General features: G+C 41.8%; 1 protein-coding gene across 1 annotated transcript in view; it reads left to right on the top strand.

Moving 5' to 3' along the window:
• ZEB1 (zinc finger E-box binding homeobox 1) overlaps positions 1–17192 on the top strand; it is a 193804-nt gene that overhangs the window by 160671 nt on the left and 15941 nt on the right. The window contains exons 5-6 of the mRNA XM_060006348.1: positions 12861–13063; positions 16173–16278. Coding sequence (XP_059862331.1) covers positions 12861–13063; positions 16173–16278 — 309 coding nt within the window. The remainder of the gene's footprint in view (positions 1–12860; positions 13064–16172; positions 16279–17192) is intronic.

Genomic DNA, 17192 nt, shown 5'->3' with positions numbered 1-17192 from the left:
GGGATTTTTCTTGTTTCCTGAGATAAGACTGTATTGCTATAAACTTCCCTCTTTAGAACTGCTTTTGCTGCACCCCATAGGTTTTGGATCTATCTATAAGTAGATTCTTGGTTTGCGGTTACCATGAGGTTTTGATACAGCAGTCTATGTATGTATATACAAGATTGTTTTAAGTTGCTGGTCTCTTAATTTCAAATGCATTTCCAAATATCCTGCATTGTACTCTCCTCTTCTCATGATTGCTGGTTTTGATAGCATGTTTGTGAGTGGATGATTTCCTACCTTTACTGTATATTTGCCTTGACCAGTCAGCTTTCCCATTCATAATTTTCTTGTTTTCTCTCATGGGCTTTTCTTTTCTGCCTAGAACAGTTTCTTTAGCCTTTGTTGTAAAGCTGGTTTGGTGGTGCCGTATTCTGTTAGCTTTTGCTTGTCTGTAAAGCTTTTGATTTCTGCATCGACTCTGAACAAGAGCCTTGCTGAGTATTCTTGGTTGTAGGTTTTTCCCTTCCACCACTTAAATATATCCTGCCACTCCATTCTGGCCTGCAGAGTTTCTGCTGAAATACCAGCTGATAACCTTACGGGGATTCCCTTGTATGTTATTTGTTGCTTTTCCCTTGTTGCTTTTGATATTTTATCTTTATCTTTCATTTTTGTCAAGTTGATTAACATGTCTCTGCATATTCCTCCTTGGGTTTATCCCTTATGGGACTCTCTGCACTTCCTGGACTTAGGTGACTGTTTCCTTTCCCATGTTAAGGAAGTTTTCAACTATTATCTCTTCAAATACTTTCTCAGGCCCTTTGTCTCTCTCTTCTCCTTCTAGGACCCCTATAATGCAAATGTTGGTGCGTTTAGTGTTGTCCCAGAGGTCTCTTAGGCTGTCATTTCTTTTCATTCTTTTTTCTTTATTCTGTTCTGCAGCAGTGATTTCCACCATTCTGTCTTCAGCTCACTTATCCATCCTTCTGCATCATTTATTCTGCTATTGACTCTTTCTGGCATATTTGTCATTTCATTTATTGTATTGTTCAACTCTGTTTGTTTTTTAAATCTTCTAGCTCTTTGTTAAACATTTCTTGTATCCTCTTGGTCTGTGCCTCCATTCTTTTTCTGAGATCTTGGATCATCTTTACTATCATTACTGTGAATTTGTTTTCAGGTAGATTGTCTGTCACTTCATGTAATTATTCTTTTGGGGTTTTATATTGTTCCTTCATCTGAAACATATTCCTCTGCCATCTCATTTTGTGTCACTTTGTGTGTTTGAGGTCCCACAGACCGCAGGATTGTAGTTCCTCTTGGTTCTGGTGTCTGCCCCCTGGTGAGTGAGGAATGGTCATGGGGCTTGTGCAGGCTTCCTGGTGGGAGGGACTGGTGCCTGCCCACTGGTGGGTGGAGCTGGGTCTTGTCCCTCTGGTGGCAGGGCCGTGTCAAGGAGTGTGTTTAGAGGTGGCTGTGACTTTAGGCAGCCTGTCTGCTGATGGGTGGGGCTGTGTTCCCACCCTGCAGGTTGTTTGGCCTGAGGCGTGCCAGCACTGGAACCTAAGGGCTGTTTGGTGGGGCCAGGTCTTGGTGTCAAAATGACGGCCTCCAGGACAGCTCATGCCAATGAGTACCCCCTGGTACCTCTGCCGCCAGTGTCCTTTTACCCACAGTGAGCCACAGCCATCCCTCACCTCCCCAGCAGACCCCTCCAAGACTAGCAGGTAGGTCTCGCCCAGGGTCCTATGAAGTCACTACTCTTTCCCATGTCCCAGCTCACATGAGACCTTATTTGTGCCCTGTGGCACAAGAGTGGTGCTTCTGTTTCCCCAGTCCTGTGGAGTTCCTGCAGTCAAGCCCCACTGGCCTTAAAAGCCAAATGCTCTGGGGGCTTCTCCTACCAATGCAAGACCTCCAGACTGGGGAGCCTGACGTGGGGCTCAGAACTCTCACTCCTGTGAGAGAACCTCTGTGATATAGTTATTTTCTAGTTTGTGGGTCAAACTAGAAAATAATTAGTATGGGATCTGATTGTATTGCGAATGTGCCCCTTCTACCATCTCGTTGTGGCTTTGTCTTTGGAAGTAGAATTATCTTTTTTGGTAGGTTCCAGCCCTTTTTTGTTGATGGTTGTTTAGCAGTTAGTTGTGATTTTTCTGTCTTTGTGAGAGGAGGTGAGCTCAGGTCCTTCTACTCCACCATCTTGTCCTCCAGGTTTACTTTAATCTCAAGTATGTATTCTTGAACTCAGTAGTTCCAGTGTTGATTTCCTGATTCTCTGTCATGAAGTTGGAGGAGGAAGGGGGCTATGATTTGGCCCATTTTTTTAATTAAATTATTTGATTTCTTAGCAGTGAGTTTTAAGAATTCTTTGTATATTTTGGATACTAGTCCTTTTTCAGATGTGTCATTTGAAAATAGTTTTCCCAGTCCATGGCTTATCTTCTAATTCTCTTTTGGTTCTCTTGTTATTGTCTTTCATGGAACAGAACTTTTTCATTTAATGAAGTCCAGCATATCAAGTATCTCTTTCATGGCTCATGCCTTTGGTATCTAAACTGGCATTACCATACCCAAGATCACATAGGTTTTCTTCTGTTGTTGTCTGTGATCCATTTTGAGTTTTGTAAAGGGTGTAAGGTCTGTGTTTACATTTTTTTTTTGGTATGTGGATGACCAGTTGCCTTTGCTTTTTGGGCTGTCTATTCTGTTCCACTGACCCATTTGTCTGTTCTCTCACCAACACCACACTTTCTTGAATATTATAGCTACATAGTAAGCCTTGAAGTCAGATAGTGTTGGTCTCCCAACGTTACTCTTCACCTTCAATGTTATGTTGCCTCTTCTGGGTCTCTTGCCTCTCTGTATAAACTTAGAATGTCTGTCATTATCCATAAAATAACTTGATTGGGATTACATTGACTCTGTAGACCTAGTTGGGGAGAACTGACATCTTGACAATATTGAGTCAATGTTGAGTATCCATGAACATGGAATATCTCTCCATTTATTTAGTTCTTTGATTTTATTCATCAGACTTTTGTAGTTTTACTCCAATAAATCTTATACATAATTTGTTAGATTTATGCCTAAGTATTTTTGGTGCTAGTGTAAATGGTGTTGTATCAATCAACTTTTAAATGTTTGAAGGAAATCGAGAAGGATGGTACAGAAAACAAAACAGATTCCATTGTGAAGAGTCAACTGTACCTTCCTTAAATCAGGAATCAGCTATGCAAAAGAGAAGAAAGAGAAGTTTCACTCCAGAATAGATAGGATTTCTGTAACTAATTTGGTGACAAAGGAAAAAGAAGTAGGGTACTCTAGGAATTGTTTCCTGCAGTGTGGCAAAAGGACACGTTTCTGAAAACTATAAGTAATTACCCCCGGGGACACTGCATTTCAGCTTAATGATATGCGTTCTGTTGATCTGTTTGCATATTTGCAGAGTCCGTAGTTATTGGCATTATAATCCTGTCGGGCCTTCGTTTTCTACTTTTGTTTCTTGGTTGTTTTTCTCTTAAAGAAAATGTGATAACATTTCACCTGAAGAAGCAGTAGCTTACCATAGATATGAAAGGGAAACAGAACATTTTAAATGCAGATGTGTATAACTGTGTAACAAAGAGGATTTCAGAAAGTATCCATGAAAGAAAATAATGAAAACTAAAGAAACGTTCCATTGCATAGATCAAATAAGGTTCAACTTTGTAAAGTCCATTGTTACAAATCAATGCAGTAAAATCCCATAAAAATTGAGGCCTTAACTGTTCTGAATTAGTAAAACATTTTTTGTTTTCTTTGTCTAATTATTATTCAATATGTTTTTAATTCAGGAATTCATTACTTTTAGGTATATAATCTAATTTAACTGCTAATACAGTATTTCACAGTAGATTTTCTGTCACACCAGCAACATCTGTTTACATAGAAAAAGTGATTATCTTCAGAAGCACTTAGGTTTTTAGTGTTTTAACAGATTAAACATACTGTCTGCATGTCGTAAGTTGTAAACAGGGAAACTTCAACAGATGGATTTATCGCAAATTCTGGTTCAGTGGGGAACAAATCAGGAAATTTTTCACAGGTTTTATATCAGTCTGCCTATTAAAGGAAGTTTAAGATACAGAAATTTAAAATGTTTTTTAAATAAGTATATGCATGGTCACAGATACATAAAGAAATTATTGTTCAAAAAATGGTCAGATATAGGTTGGATTTTTTTAGTAGTATTGAATTGCTACCATAAGTTTATTATAGGAATTCTAAAAAGAAACATTTTTTTCCTTACATGACAAGTCTTCATTGCTAAAAAGTGAGTTTTTAAAAAATAATATTCCAGTGCTGGTTTATGAGTATGAACATTCAATAGATACTGATTTATGAAAAGAACTTGCTATTTGAATATGATAAACTTGTCATTTTATGGATATTTTGTTTACTGATTGGAAGGATTAATGAAGGTAAAGAAGAAAATAGAATGTAATGCAAGCAGACCGCTTATGACCCAGGAGTACAAGGAGCTTGAACCATGGAATCACACTGTGACTGTGGTACTGATGACCAAACACCTGTAACAGTGGACTCTGACCTTAGCCGCTGAGACCAGTAGGATAGACAGACAGTCTGGCAAGGAGAGTGTCCCAAATGTTGATTTCCCACTTGTCTGTACAAATAGGAAATTGATACTAGACAAAATATAACTTGATTTCCCCCCCAAAATGTCCTCAGGTGGCTACTCTAGTCCCCAAAGAAGGGGGGTCATGCCAGAGTCATCACTAGGAGAAAAACACTCTGGTTCCAGGTGACTTGCGAACTGCTAACAAACAAACAAAAAAAAAAACAGCATAAACCGTGGGGGTCTTGGTTGATTTTATTTGTATATTTGATACATATTTTGGTGTATTTAGCTGTGTAGTGTCAGGTGCTCAGCTTAGTATTTGCAGGCCTGCCCTTAAGCAAGACATTTAATTTACATAGACTTGAATTTCAATAATGGGAAATTATTTCCCATAAATCACATGTTTATGAAGCATTTGAAGAATGTTCCGAAACTTTCTTTGGTGGTCTTTTTCTGTAAGAAATCCAAAATGAAGGTAAGATGATATTTACCATAAGCTGTCGCTTAGGAACTTATTTCTTTGAAGAAATACATCAAATATGGAAATCTACTCTTAGTTAAATATTAATTGGCCAAAGAAGTATTACATTTTTAGGATTGGCAGGCTTAGATGGTTCCATATATAAAAAATATCTAGTTCACTCCACAAACTACAGTTCGTCCATAATGCCCTTATTTTCTGAAAGCTATCGTAATAGTCATCCAGCTAAAACTATACAGAAGATGTGCTGGTGTGTTTCAGGAGGAAAAAGAACATGAAGAGCCGTGCAGGGGGCGTCTCAGTGGGCCAGGCCTGGTCTGGCCCGGCCCCCACTCTTTTGGTCTGAACTCGGGCACAGGGCCACACCTACCTGCAAGGGAGTCTTAGAAACATAGTCCGTGTGCTGCTTACTCTCCAAGGACTATAAATAGAGTGTCGTTTTTCTCTAATTAACCATGAAAACGAAGAGAAGAAATACGTTTTAGTGAAAAAGTCACACAGCACGCGTTTGACTTCTGACTTCATCGTTTACTGCCTGTGTGATTTGGAAGTTATTTAGCCTTTTCTGGGCCTCACGTTCTCTCTTTATAAAATAGAGGGGGAGATCAGTGTGTTGTTTTGAGGATCAAATACAAAGCATAATAATGTCTGGTACATACCAGAGGACCTTGGTGGTAGCTTTGGTAATTTTTTTATAACATCTTTATTGGTGTATGATTGCTTTACCGTGGTGTGTTACTTTCTGCTGTATAACAAAGTGAATCAGTTATACATATACGTACATTCCCATATCTTCTCCCTCCCACCCTCCCTATCCCACCCCTCGAGGTGGACACAAAGCACCGAGCTGGTCTCCCTGTGCTCTGCGGCTGCTTCCCACTAGCTGTCTACCTTACATTTGGTAGTGTATATATGTTGATGCCACTCTCTCATGTTGTCCCAGCTTACCCTTCCCCCTCCCTGTGTCCTCAAGTCCCTTCTCTATGTCTGCATCTTTATTCCTGTACTTGGACTTGTTTTTCTCTTTCTGACTCACTTCACTCTGTTTGACAGACTCTAGGTCCATCCACCTCACTACAAATAACTCAATTTCATTTCTTTTTGTGGCTGAGTAATATTCCATTGTATATATGTGCCACATCTTCTTTATCCATTCATCTGTCGATGGACACTGAGACTACTGCTTCCATGTCCTGGCTATTGTAAATAGAGCTGCAATGAACAGTGTAGGTATTACATGACTCTTTTTGAAGTACGGTTTTCTCAGGGTATATGCCCAGTAGTGGGATTGCTGGGTCATATGGTAGTTCTATTTTTAGTTTTTTAAGGAAACTCCATAATGTTTTCCATAGTGGCTATATCAATATACATTCCCACCAACAGTACAAGAGGGTTCCCTTTTCTCCACACCCTCTCCAGCACTTATTATTGGTAGATTTTTTGATGATGGCCGTTCTGACTGGTGTGAGGTGATACCTCATTGTAGTTTTGGTTTGCATTTCTCTAGTAATTAGTGATGTTGAGCATCCTTTCATGTGTTTGTTGGCAATCTGTATATCTTCTTTGGAGAAATGTCTATTTAGGTCTTCTGCCCAGTTTTGGATTGGGTTGTTTGTTTTTCTGATATTGAGCTGCATGAGCTGCTTGTAAATGTTGGAGATTAATCCTTTGTCAGTTGCTTCATTTACAAATATTTTCTCCCATTCTGAGGGTTGTCTTTTCACCTTATGGTTTCCTTTGCTGTGCAAGTTTTAAGTTTCATTAGGTCCCATTTGTTTATTTTTGTTTTAATTTCCACTTCTCCAGAAGGTGTGTCAAAAAGGAGCTTGCTGTGATTTATGTCATAGAGTGTTCTGCCTATGTTTTCCTCTAAGAGTTTTATAGTGTCTGGCCTTACATTCTTTAATCTATTTTGAGTTTATTTTTGTGTATGGTGTTAGGGAGTGTTCTAATTTCATTCTTTCACATGTAGCTGTCCAGTTTTCCCAGCACCACTTTATTGAAGAGGCTGTCTTTTCTCCATTGTATTCTTGGTTCCTTTTATGAAAATTAAGGGGACCATATGTGCCTGGGTTTATCTCTGGGCTTTCTATCCTGTTCCATTGATCTATATTTCTGGTTTTGTGCCAGTACCATACTGTCTTGATTACTGTAGCTTTGTAGTATAAGTCTGAAGTCCAGGAGCCTGATTCCTCCAGCTCCATTTTTCTTTCTCAAGACTGCTTTGACTATTCGGGGTCTTTTGTGTTTCCATACAAATTGTGAAATTTTTTGTTCTAGTTCTGTGAAAAATGCCATTGGTAGTTTGATAGGGATGGCGTTGAATCTGTAGATTGCTTTGGGTAGTATAGTCATTTTCACAGTGTTGATTCTTCCAATCCAAGAACATGGTATATCCCTCCATCTGTTTGTATCATCTTTCTTTAATTTCTTTCATCAGTGTCTTATACTTTTCTGCATACAGGTCTTTTGTCTCCTTAGGTAAGTTTATTCCTAGGTGTTTTATTCTTTTTGTTGCAATGGTAAATGGGAGGAATGCAAGAGACTTCTGTGCATTAATTTTGTAACCTGCTGCTTTACCAAATTCACTGATTAGCTCTCGTAGTTTTCTGGGAGCATCTTTAGGATTCTCTATGTATAGTATCATGTCATCTGCAAACAGTGACAGCTTTACTTCTTTTCCGATTTGGATTCCTTTTATTTCTTTTTCTTCTCTGATTGCTGTGGCTAAAACTTACGAAACTATATTGAATAATAGTGGTGAGAGTGGACACCCTTGTCTTGTTCCTGATCTTAGAGGAAATGGTTTCAGTTTTTCACCATTGAGAATGATGTTGGCTGTGGGCTTGTCATATATGGCCTTCATTATGTTGAGGTAAGTTCCCTCTATGCCTACTTTCTGGAGGGAAATGGGTGTTGGGTGTTGAATTTTGTCGAAAGCTTTTTCTCTTTCAGTTTGTTAATAGGATGTATCACATTGACTGATTTGCGTATACTGAAGAATCCTTGCAATCCTAGAAAAAACCCCAACTGATCATGGTGTATGATCCTTTTAATGTGCTGTGGATTCTGTTTGCTAGTATTTTGTTGAGGATTTTTGCACCTATGTTCATCAGTGGTGTTGGCCTGTAGTTTTCTTTCTTTGTGACATCTTTGTCTGGTTTTGGTATCAGGGTGAGGGTGGCCTTGTAGAATGAGTTTGGGGAATGTTCCTCCCTCAGAAGAGTTTAACAAGGTTAGGTGTTAGCTCTTCTCTAAATGTTTGATAGAATTCGCCTGTGAAGCCATCTGGTCCTGGGCTTTTGTTTGTTGGAAGATTTTTAATCACAGTTTCAATTTCAGTGCTTGTGATTGGTCTGTTCATATTTTCTGTTTCTTCCTGGTTCAGTCTTGGCAGGTTGCGCATTTCTAAGAATTTGTCCCTTTCTTCCAGGTTGTCCATTTTATTGGCATAGAGTTGCTTGTAGTAATCTCTCATGATCCTTTGTATTTCAGCAGTGTCACGTGTCTCCTTTTTCATTTCTAATTCTATTGAGTCTTCTCCCTTTTTTTTCTTGAAGAGTCTGGCTAATAGTGTATCAATTTTGTTTATCTTCTCAAAGAACCAGCTTTTAATTTTACTGATCTTTGCTACTGTTTCCTTCATCTCTTTTTCATTTATACCTGATCTGATGTTTATGAGTTCTTTCCTTCTGCTAACTTTTGGATTTTTTTGTTCTTCTTTCTCTAATTGCTTTAGGTGTAAGGTTAGGTTGTTTATTGGAGATGTTTCTTGTTTCTTGAGGTAGGATTGTATTGCTATAAACCTCCCTCTTAGAACTGCTTTTTGCTGCATCCCATAGGTTTTGGGTCGTTGTGTTTGGGCCGTTGTGTTTTCACTGTCATTGTTTCTAGGTATTTTTGGATTTCCTCTTCGATTTCTTTAGTGATCTTAGTTATAGTTATTTAGTAGTGTATTGTTTAGCCTCCATGGTTTTTTTTTTCCTGTAATTCATATCTAATCTCATAGCATTGTGGTCAGAAAAGATACTTGATATAATTTCAGTTTTCTTAAACTTACCAAGGCTTGATTTGTGACCCAAGGTATGATCTATCCTGGAGAATGTTCCACGAGCACTTGAGAAGAAAGTGTATTCTGTTGTTTTTGGATGGAATGTCCTATAACTATCAATTAAGTCCATCTTGTTTAATGTATCATTTAAAGCTTGTGTTTCCTTATTTATTTTCATTTTGGATGATCTGTCCATTGGTGAAAGTGGGGTGTTACAGTCCCCTTCCATGATTGTGTTACTGTCGATTTCCCCTTTTATGGCTGTTAGCATTTGCCTTATGTATTGAGGTGCTCCTGTGTTGGGTGCATAAATATTTACGATTGGATTGATCCCTTGATCATTATGTAGTGTTCTTCTTTGTCTCTTGTGTCTATTTCATAGGAGAATTGCTACTCCAGCTTTCTTTTGATTTCCATGTGCATGGAGTATCATTTTCCATCCCCTCACTTTCCATCTGTATGTGTCCCTAGGTCTGAAGTGGGTCTCTTGTAGACAGCATATATATGGGTCTTGTTTTTGTATCCATTCAGCCAGTCTATGTCTTTTGGTTGGAGCATTTAATCCATTTACATTGAAGCTAGTTATAGATATGTATGTTCCTATTACCATTTTCGTAATTGTTTTGGGTTTGTTATTGTAGGTCTTTTCCTTCTCTTGTGTTTCCTGCCTAGAGAAGTTCCTTTAGCATTTGTTGTAAAGCTAGTTTGGTGGTGAATTCTCTTAGCTCTTGCTTGTCTGTAGAGGTTTTAATTTCTCTTATCGAATCTGAATGAGACCCTTGCTGGGTAGAGTACTCTTGGTTGTAGGTTTTTCCCTTTCATCACTTTAAATATGTCCTGCCACTCCCTTCTGGCTTGCAGAGTTTCTGCTGAAAGATCAGCTGTTAACCTTATGGGGATTCCCTTGTATGTTATTTGTTGTTTTCCCCTTGCTGCTTTTAATATATTTTCTTTGTATTTAATTTTTTCTAGTTTAATTAATGTGTGTCTTGACATGTTTCTGTATGGGACTCTGCGCTTCCTGGACTTGATTATTTCCTACATTAGGGAAGTTTTCAGCTATAATCTCTTCAAGTATTTTCTTGGACATCCCTTTCTTTTTCTCCTCTTCTTCTTCTGTCCTCAATTCATTTCATTCTTTTTTCTGCTCTGTGGTAGTTATTTCCACTATTTTATCTTCCATGTCACTTATCTGTTTTTCATTGTCTGTTTGCTCTTTAGTTCTTCTAGGTCCTTGTTAAACGTTTCTTGTATTTTCTCCATTCTATTTCCAAGATTTTGGATCATCTTTACTATCATTACTCTGAATTCTTTTTCAGGTCGACTGCCTATTTCCTCTTCACTTGTTTGGTCTGGTGGGTTTTTACCTTGCTCTTTCATCTGCTGTGTGTTTCTCTGTCTTCTCACTTTGCTTAACTTGCTGTTTTGGGGGTCTCCTTTTCGCAGGCTGCATGTTCGTAGTTCCCGTTGTTTTTGGTGTCTGCCCGCAGTGGGTAAGGTTGATTCAGTGGGGTTGTGTAGGCTTCCTGGTGGAGGGGACTAGTGCCTGTGTTCTGGTGGATGAGGCTGGATCTTGTCTTTCTGCTGGGCAGGAGGACCATGTCCAGTGGTGTGTTTTGGGGTGTCTGTGGACTTACGATTTTAGGCAGCCTCTCTACTTACGATTTTAGGCAGCCTCTCTGCTAATGGGTTGGGTTGTTCCTGTCTTGCTAGTTGTTTGGCATGGCCTGTCGAGCACTAGAGATTGCTGGTCATTGAGTGGAGCTGAGTCTTAGCGTTGAGATGGAGATCTCTGGGAGAGCTTTCGCTGACTGATATTATGTGAAGCCGGGAGGTCTCTGGTGGACCAGTGTCCTGAACTCAGCTCTCCCACCCCAGAGGCACAGGCCTGACACCCAGCTGGAGCACCAAGACCCTGTCAGCCACACAGCTCAGAAGAAAAGGGAGGAAAAAAAAGAAAAAAGAAAAGAAAGTTATTAAAATAAGAAGTTTTTAATTATTAAAAATGAATTAAAAAGTAATTTAAAAAAAGGGGAAAGAAAGAATAGAGCAACCAAACCATAAAACAAATCCCCCAATTATAACAAGTGCTCAAAACTATACTAGACAGACAGAACCGTAGGACAAATGGTAAAGCAAAGCTGTACAGACAAAATCACACGAAGAAGCAAACACATACACACTCACAAAAAGAGAAAAAGAAAAATATCTAAAAGGAAGAGAGCAACCAAATCAATAAAAAATCTACCAGTGGGCTTCCCTGGTGGTGCAGAGGTTGAGAGTCTGCCTGCTGATGCAGGGGACTTGGGTTCATGTCCTGGTCTGGGAAGATCCCACATGCCGCGGAGCGGCTGGGCCCGTGAGCCATGGCTGCTGAGCCTGCGCGTCCGGAGTGGCCACAACAGTGAGAGGCCTGCGTACCGCAAAAAAAAAAAACCCAGTGATAACAAGCTCTAAACACTAAACTAAGATAAACATAAAACCAAACCCAAGTCTACAGTTGCTCCCAAAGTCCACCTTCTCAATTTGGGATGATATGTTGTCTAATTAGGTATTTCACAGATGCAGGTACATCACGTTGATGGTGGACATTTAATCCGCTGCTCCTGAGGCAGCTGGGAGAGATTCCCCTTTCCCTTCTTTGTTTGCACAGCTCACAGGGGCTCAGCTTTGGATTTGGCCCCGCCTCTGCGTGTAGGTCGCTGGAGGGCGTCTGTTCTTCGCTCAGACAGGACGGGGTTAAAGGAGCCGCTGATTCGGGGGCTCTGGCTCACTCAGGCCAGGGGAAGGGAGGGGCACAGAGTGCGGGGCGGGCCTGCGGCCGCTGGTGCAGGATGTTGCACCAACCTGAGGCGCGCCGTGCATTCTCCCGGGGGAGTTGTCCCTGGATCCCGGGACCCTGGCAGTGGTGGGCTGCACAGGCTCCTGGGAGGGAGGTGTGGATAGTAACCTGTGCTCGCACACAGGCTTCTTGGTGGCGGCAGCAGCCTTAGCGTCTCTGGCGTCCGCACTTTTAGCCGCGGCTCACGCCCGTCTCTGGAGCTTCTTTAAGCAGCGCTCTTAATCCCCTCTCCTCGCGCACCAGGAAACAATGGTCTCTTACCTCTTTGGCAGGTCCAGACTTTTCCCCGAATCCCTCCCGGCCAGCCGTGGCGCACTAACCCCCTGCAGGCTGTGTTCATGCCGCCAACCCCAGTCCTCTCCCTGCGATCCGGCCGAAGCCCGAGCCTCAGCTCCCAGCCCCACCCGCCCTGGCGGGTGAGCAGACGAGCCTCTCGGGCTGGTGAGTGCCGGTCGGCACCGACCCTCTGTGCAGGAATCTCCCCGCTTTGCCCTCCGCACCCCTGTGGCTGCGCTCTCCTCCGCCACTCGCAGTCTCCGCCCGCGAAGGGGCTTCCTAGTGTGTGGAAACCTTACCTCCTTCACAGCTCCCTCCCCCTGGTGCAGATCCCGTCCCTATTCTTTTGTCTCTGTTTTTCCTTTTTTCTTTTGCCCTACCCAGGTACATGGGGGGTTTCTTGCCTTTTGGGAGGTCTGAGGTCTTCTGCCAGCGTTCAGCAGGTGTTCTGTAGGAGCTGTTCCACGTGTAGATGTATTTCTGGTGTATCTGTGGGGAGGAAGGTGATCTCCGCGTCTTACTCTTCCGCCATCTTGACAGTCTGTCCTGGCAATATTTTTTTAACGTTTTAACTTTAAAATATATGATCCTTCTTTTACAGGAACACCAGATGCATTTTCCCAGTTACTCACCTGCCCATATTGTGACAGAGGATATAAACGCTTTACCTCTCTGAAAGAACACATTAAATATCGCCATGAAAAGAACGAAGACAACTTCAGTTGCTCCCTGTGCAGTTACACCTTTGCGTACAGAACCCAGCTCGAACGTCACATGACCTCCCACAAATCAGGAAGAGATCAAGTAAGTGGAATGACTGCATTCACGAAATTTCCACACTGAGAACTCACCCCTCCACAGAAGGCGAGGGTTTTAATATACTGAAAAATTTAGGGGATGTGTCTGGTCTACAGCCTTATGGAAAGGAAAGTGATTATTCATTTGGATTATCTGGTCATTTCTGATTTTAAAAGCACATATGAACACTATGTTAGAGGTAACTAAGTTTTCTTTTTCAGGTAGGTCCCTTTCATCTCAATTTAATTGTTTTGCTTATACCATAACAAATATTTCTCTTACGTTTAGGATTTCAGAATACATACTACTGGAATGTTCAGTGTAGAGAAAACAACTGATTACATAAACTGCATGCCTCTAAAAATCTAAAGTTTAGACTCTAAACCATTTTTAATCTGAAGATTCAATTTTCATATGGTTTATTCTACTTGTTTCACTTTGCCTCAATTTCTAGAAGCACAGACCAAGACTATCCTGTAAGTGTAAGTTATATTTAAATTGTTGGCTCTGTACTTAAGTACAGGTTAAAGTTAAAGAAGCTTTTGCCAGTTGTCCTTTTATAAGATCCTGATAACTATCAACTGCAAGTAATGAAATTTAGCTACTTAATTCTAGATTTAAAAGTCAAGTAAATATTCAGCTGCACAGGGTATGTTGAGGCTATGTCCAGTTTCTTATATCCAAGGATGTGAACATCTGTCCACCTGAGTGCATGAGAGTCTGCTCTGTGTGCACCTAAGTCACAGATCCTCTAGAGGACAAGTTACCCCAAACCAGAAAACTGCAACAGAATGATGAGAAGGGTCAGCCTGTCTTCTCAGGACTCTGGGGACAACACTCACGAACTAAGATAAGGGGTGTGGGAGGGTGGCAGGCAGGGAGCAAGAACCAAGCTTCTCCTTAGGTGGGTCAGTCCACGCAGGGCACTTGGGGTGGAGCGAGCGCCAGGAGGGGAGAAAACTGACACACGGAAGACAAAGCCCATCTGTTCGCATCTGCCCCGCACGAGTCTTGTCAGGGACAATACAGACGCATGCTCTTGCCACCCTGGTGTCCCGACATGACCATGCTATAGACAAGCCCTGGGGAAAGGGCCTGCCAGGTGATGTCTGGGGAGCAGCTCCGTCCTGCCTCTGCTGCCCCACATCGTCTACCCTGAGGGCCCTTGTCAAAGGAGGGGACCTTCAGAGGACAGATGGACCTGGTGGGGAAGGCAGGAGATGCTGCTATAAAATTGTAAGACCTCTGACGAGGGTGAAGGCCACTTTCTGTGAGGATTTGTCCGATGGGTTTTGCAAAGGTAGTCGGTTTTATATGTGAAGTATGTAGTCAGACCAACGTCAGAAAGGAGCTGTGATAAATGTAATAATGTGAGAAACAGAATTGGGAACAATTTAGGTTGGGACCAAAGGGCAGACCATCTGCCTTGCTGGCCTTTGAAAAGTGTCTGAGTTTCGATTCTGTATGAGGCCTGTTGTAGGTGTTAAAGGCACAATAGTGAAAAAGATGAGCCAAGTCCCTGCCCGTAGAAGGCGTGTATTAGTAGGTGACCGAAATGTAAGCTATACAAGCAGGTAGAATGATGAAAAAATAAGAGGAAGAGGATAGAAAGTTTTTCTTTTTCTTTTTTTACAGGGTAGGGAGACCTTTCTGAGAATAAGTGTGATAGGGAAGCCACTGAAAGATACTGCATTTTGTCTTTAGATTCTAAGGCAGCTCGGGCTCCTGGGTGGAAAGTAGACTGAGAGAGACAAGAAGGAAGCAGGGAGCCCACTTAGAGGCTGTGGTCTAGGCCAGAGGTGGTCGGTGTGGCAGACGCAACATCGTTAGGGACCGTGGGTGCAGGGTGGCTTGCTGAGGGATTGAACAAGGGTCTGAGGGAAAGAGAGGGATCGGGGATTCCTCCGAAGTTCAGGGCTTAAATGATGATCAGATCAATGAGGGGGTTATTCACAGAGGTAAGAGACACACGAGGGGAGGGCCGACTCTTCCAGGAGAGAAATGCAGGCATCACCGCAGGCCTGTTGACAGTGGCCTGTTGCTTCCCAGTGGGGACCATCGAGGGAGCGGCCGGCTGTGAGGGCCTGGCATTGAGGGGATGGGAGACGTCGAGCGAGAGACATTTGGGAGTTGTCACCGTATGTTCGGTTTCAAAGCCAGGGGTTTGGGTGAAGGAGAGCATGGTACGTGCTCATTCTCTGTCCTTCCTGTACGAAGGACAGAAGAAGGGAGAGTCCAGCGAGGGAGAGCACGCAGCAAGCAGAGCTTGAGCCTTTGACAGATGGGTAGAATCTTAACTGTCAGAATTCAGGGGAAGCAGAGCCAGGAAGTAAGGCGTAGTATAAATCAGAGCGAGGAGGCGAAGAGCAGTACATGTGCAGGAGGTTGGGACCCACTGGACGACTGGGACCTAGGCTCCTGAGAGGGGACTGGCGAAGAAGCCTGGAAACTCAGGGGCTATGAACCTGGCGTCTGTAGTAGTAGAATCTGGGTTCAGAGGTGGAGAGGAATCCTCTAGAAATCTATGAGCAGAATTGGTTGAATAGTTCAATTCCAGTGGTGCTTCTGTAAGAGTAATAGAGGGTACAGGATAGATTCGAAGTATACAGAAGTGGGGACTTGGTAAGCCAGGCAGAAAGCTAGTGCAACCACCCATATTGGGCTGAAAAACATGGAAGTACTTTCTAAATCATCAGATTAAGGTACATTTTGGAAATACCAAACTTACTAGAGACAGGCTACGGTGCTGAAAAAGCCCGGCCTTTTCTTCTGCGTAGTAACTGTGCTACAGACAGATGACGGATGTTCTCGACTGCAGTTCCGTTATCTGTGAATCGGACTGCAGGCGACGTGGCCTCTAGTTCCTAGCGAAATGCGTAGTGTTTGTGCTAATGCTGTGCTGCTTCACACTTCTGATCCTTTAGGAAGTGGAGATTTTCCTTTATGTCAAAATTCTGTTGCCATGATCAACCTCCTTTTGGTAATATTCCTAGTGTTAGATTTTTGTGACTGTTAAAATTTGAGAATCACCAAAACCTTACTTTTAGTAGATTGGATGTTCTTTATCTCTAAAGCCTTTTTGCTTTATAAATAAAACACCAATTCTTTCTTACAGAGACATGTGACGCAGTCTGGGGGTAATCGTAAATTCAAGTGCACTGAATGTGGAAAAGCTTTCAAATACAAACACCATCTAAAAGAGCACTTAAGAATCCACAGTGGTAAATATTTGTTTTCTTTGTCTATGGTGAATATCATAGCAATTACGGTAATAAATTAGTATCACATGCGATCTACACACATGATTAGAAATGCTGCTTTTCTTTTAGGATAAAGACTAATCTGGAGAAATCTTCTGCTTGTAAATGGTATTTTACTGGAATCTTAATCTTTGACTAAAGTATAGCAAGTATAAAGTATAGCAAGTATACTAAAGTATAGCAAGTCAATAGGACATACTCCAAATTTCCTCATCAGAATAGCATGCATTAACCGGACATACAACCTGAAAACACTTCAGCTTTCTGGTGAATGTCTGCACAGTTAACAAGGGAATGATAAAGGGTACGGGGTACCATGTGCACAAGGAAAGGAGGAGATGAAGACACTCTACCTGAGAGAAGTAGAAATGGAACTCGAGGCAGGAGGTGGCAGTGGGCGCTGTGGAGTCAGCGGGAGAGGGCAGCACAGCAGGGCGCGGACTGAGGCGTGAAGGGGGACTTAGAGGAGGGAAATGTGCTCTGCCCTCCTCTCACCCTTCCCTTCTACACTAGTCATTGTCTGCAGCTTTATGTACAGAATGAACATTACTATATGGTAAAAATGTTATGTCTGTTTAGAAACTTGTTTCCACAAAAGCTCTCAAAACCTAGCAAGTATCCCACATTTGCATTATGAACTCTGTTAGTCTCCTGATTAATTCTGATATATTACTTAAGACTTAAGACTTAAATAATTTTAATGAAAAACAGTGGTTAGCTCATGAGTGGAAAATTATGTGTCTGCACACGCTTATTTTGTGAAGATTTCACAAATGTCCTGCAAGAAGAGTAGAGTTGGGTGGCCTTATGAGGGCTGCTTGGTGATATCTGTGTTTTATTTTGGAATTGCATTTATAGACGTTGTGCTGAATTGG

The sequence above is a fragment of the Delphinus delphis genome, chromosome 2 (assembly GCF_949987515.2).
Source record: "Delphinus delphis chromosome 2, mDelDel1.2, whole genome shotgun sequence".
In the NCBI taxonomy this organism is placed as follows: domain Eukaryota; kingdom Metazoa; phylum Chordata; class Mammalia; order Artiodactyla; family Delphinidae; genus Delphinus; species Delphinus delphis.
The sequence above is the reverse complement of the archived record's forward strand: the minus strand, read 5'-3'. Positions and strand labels throughout refer to the sequence as shown.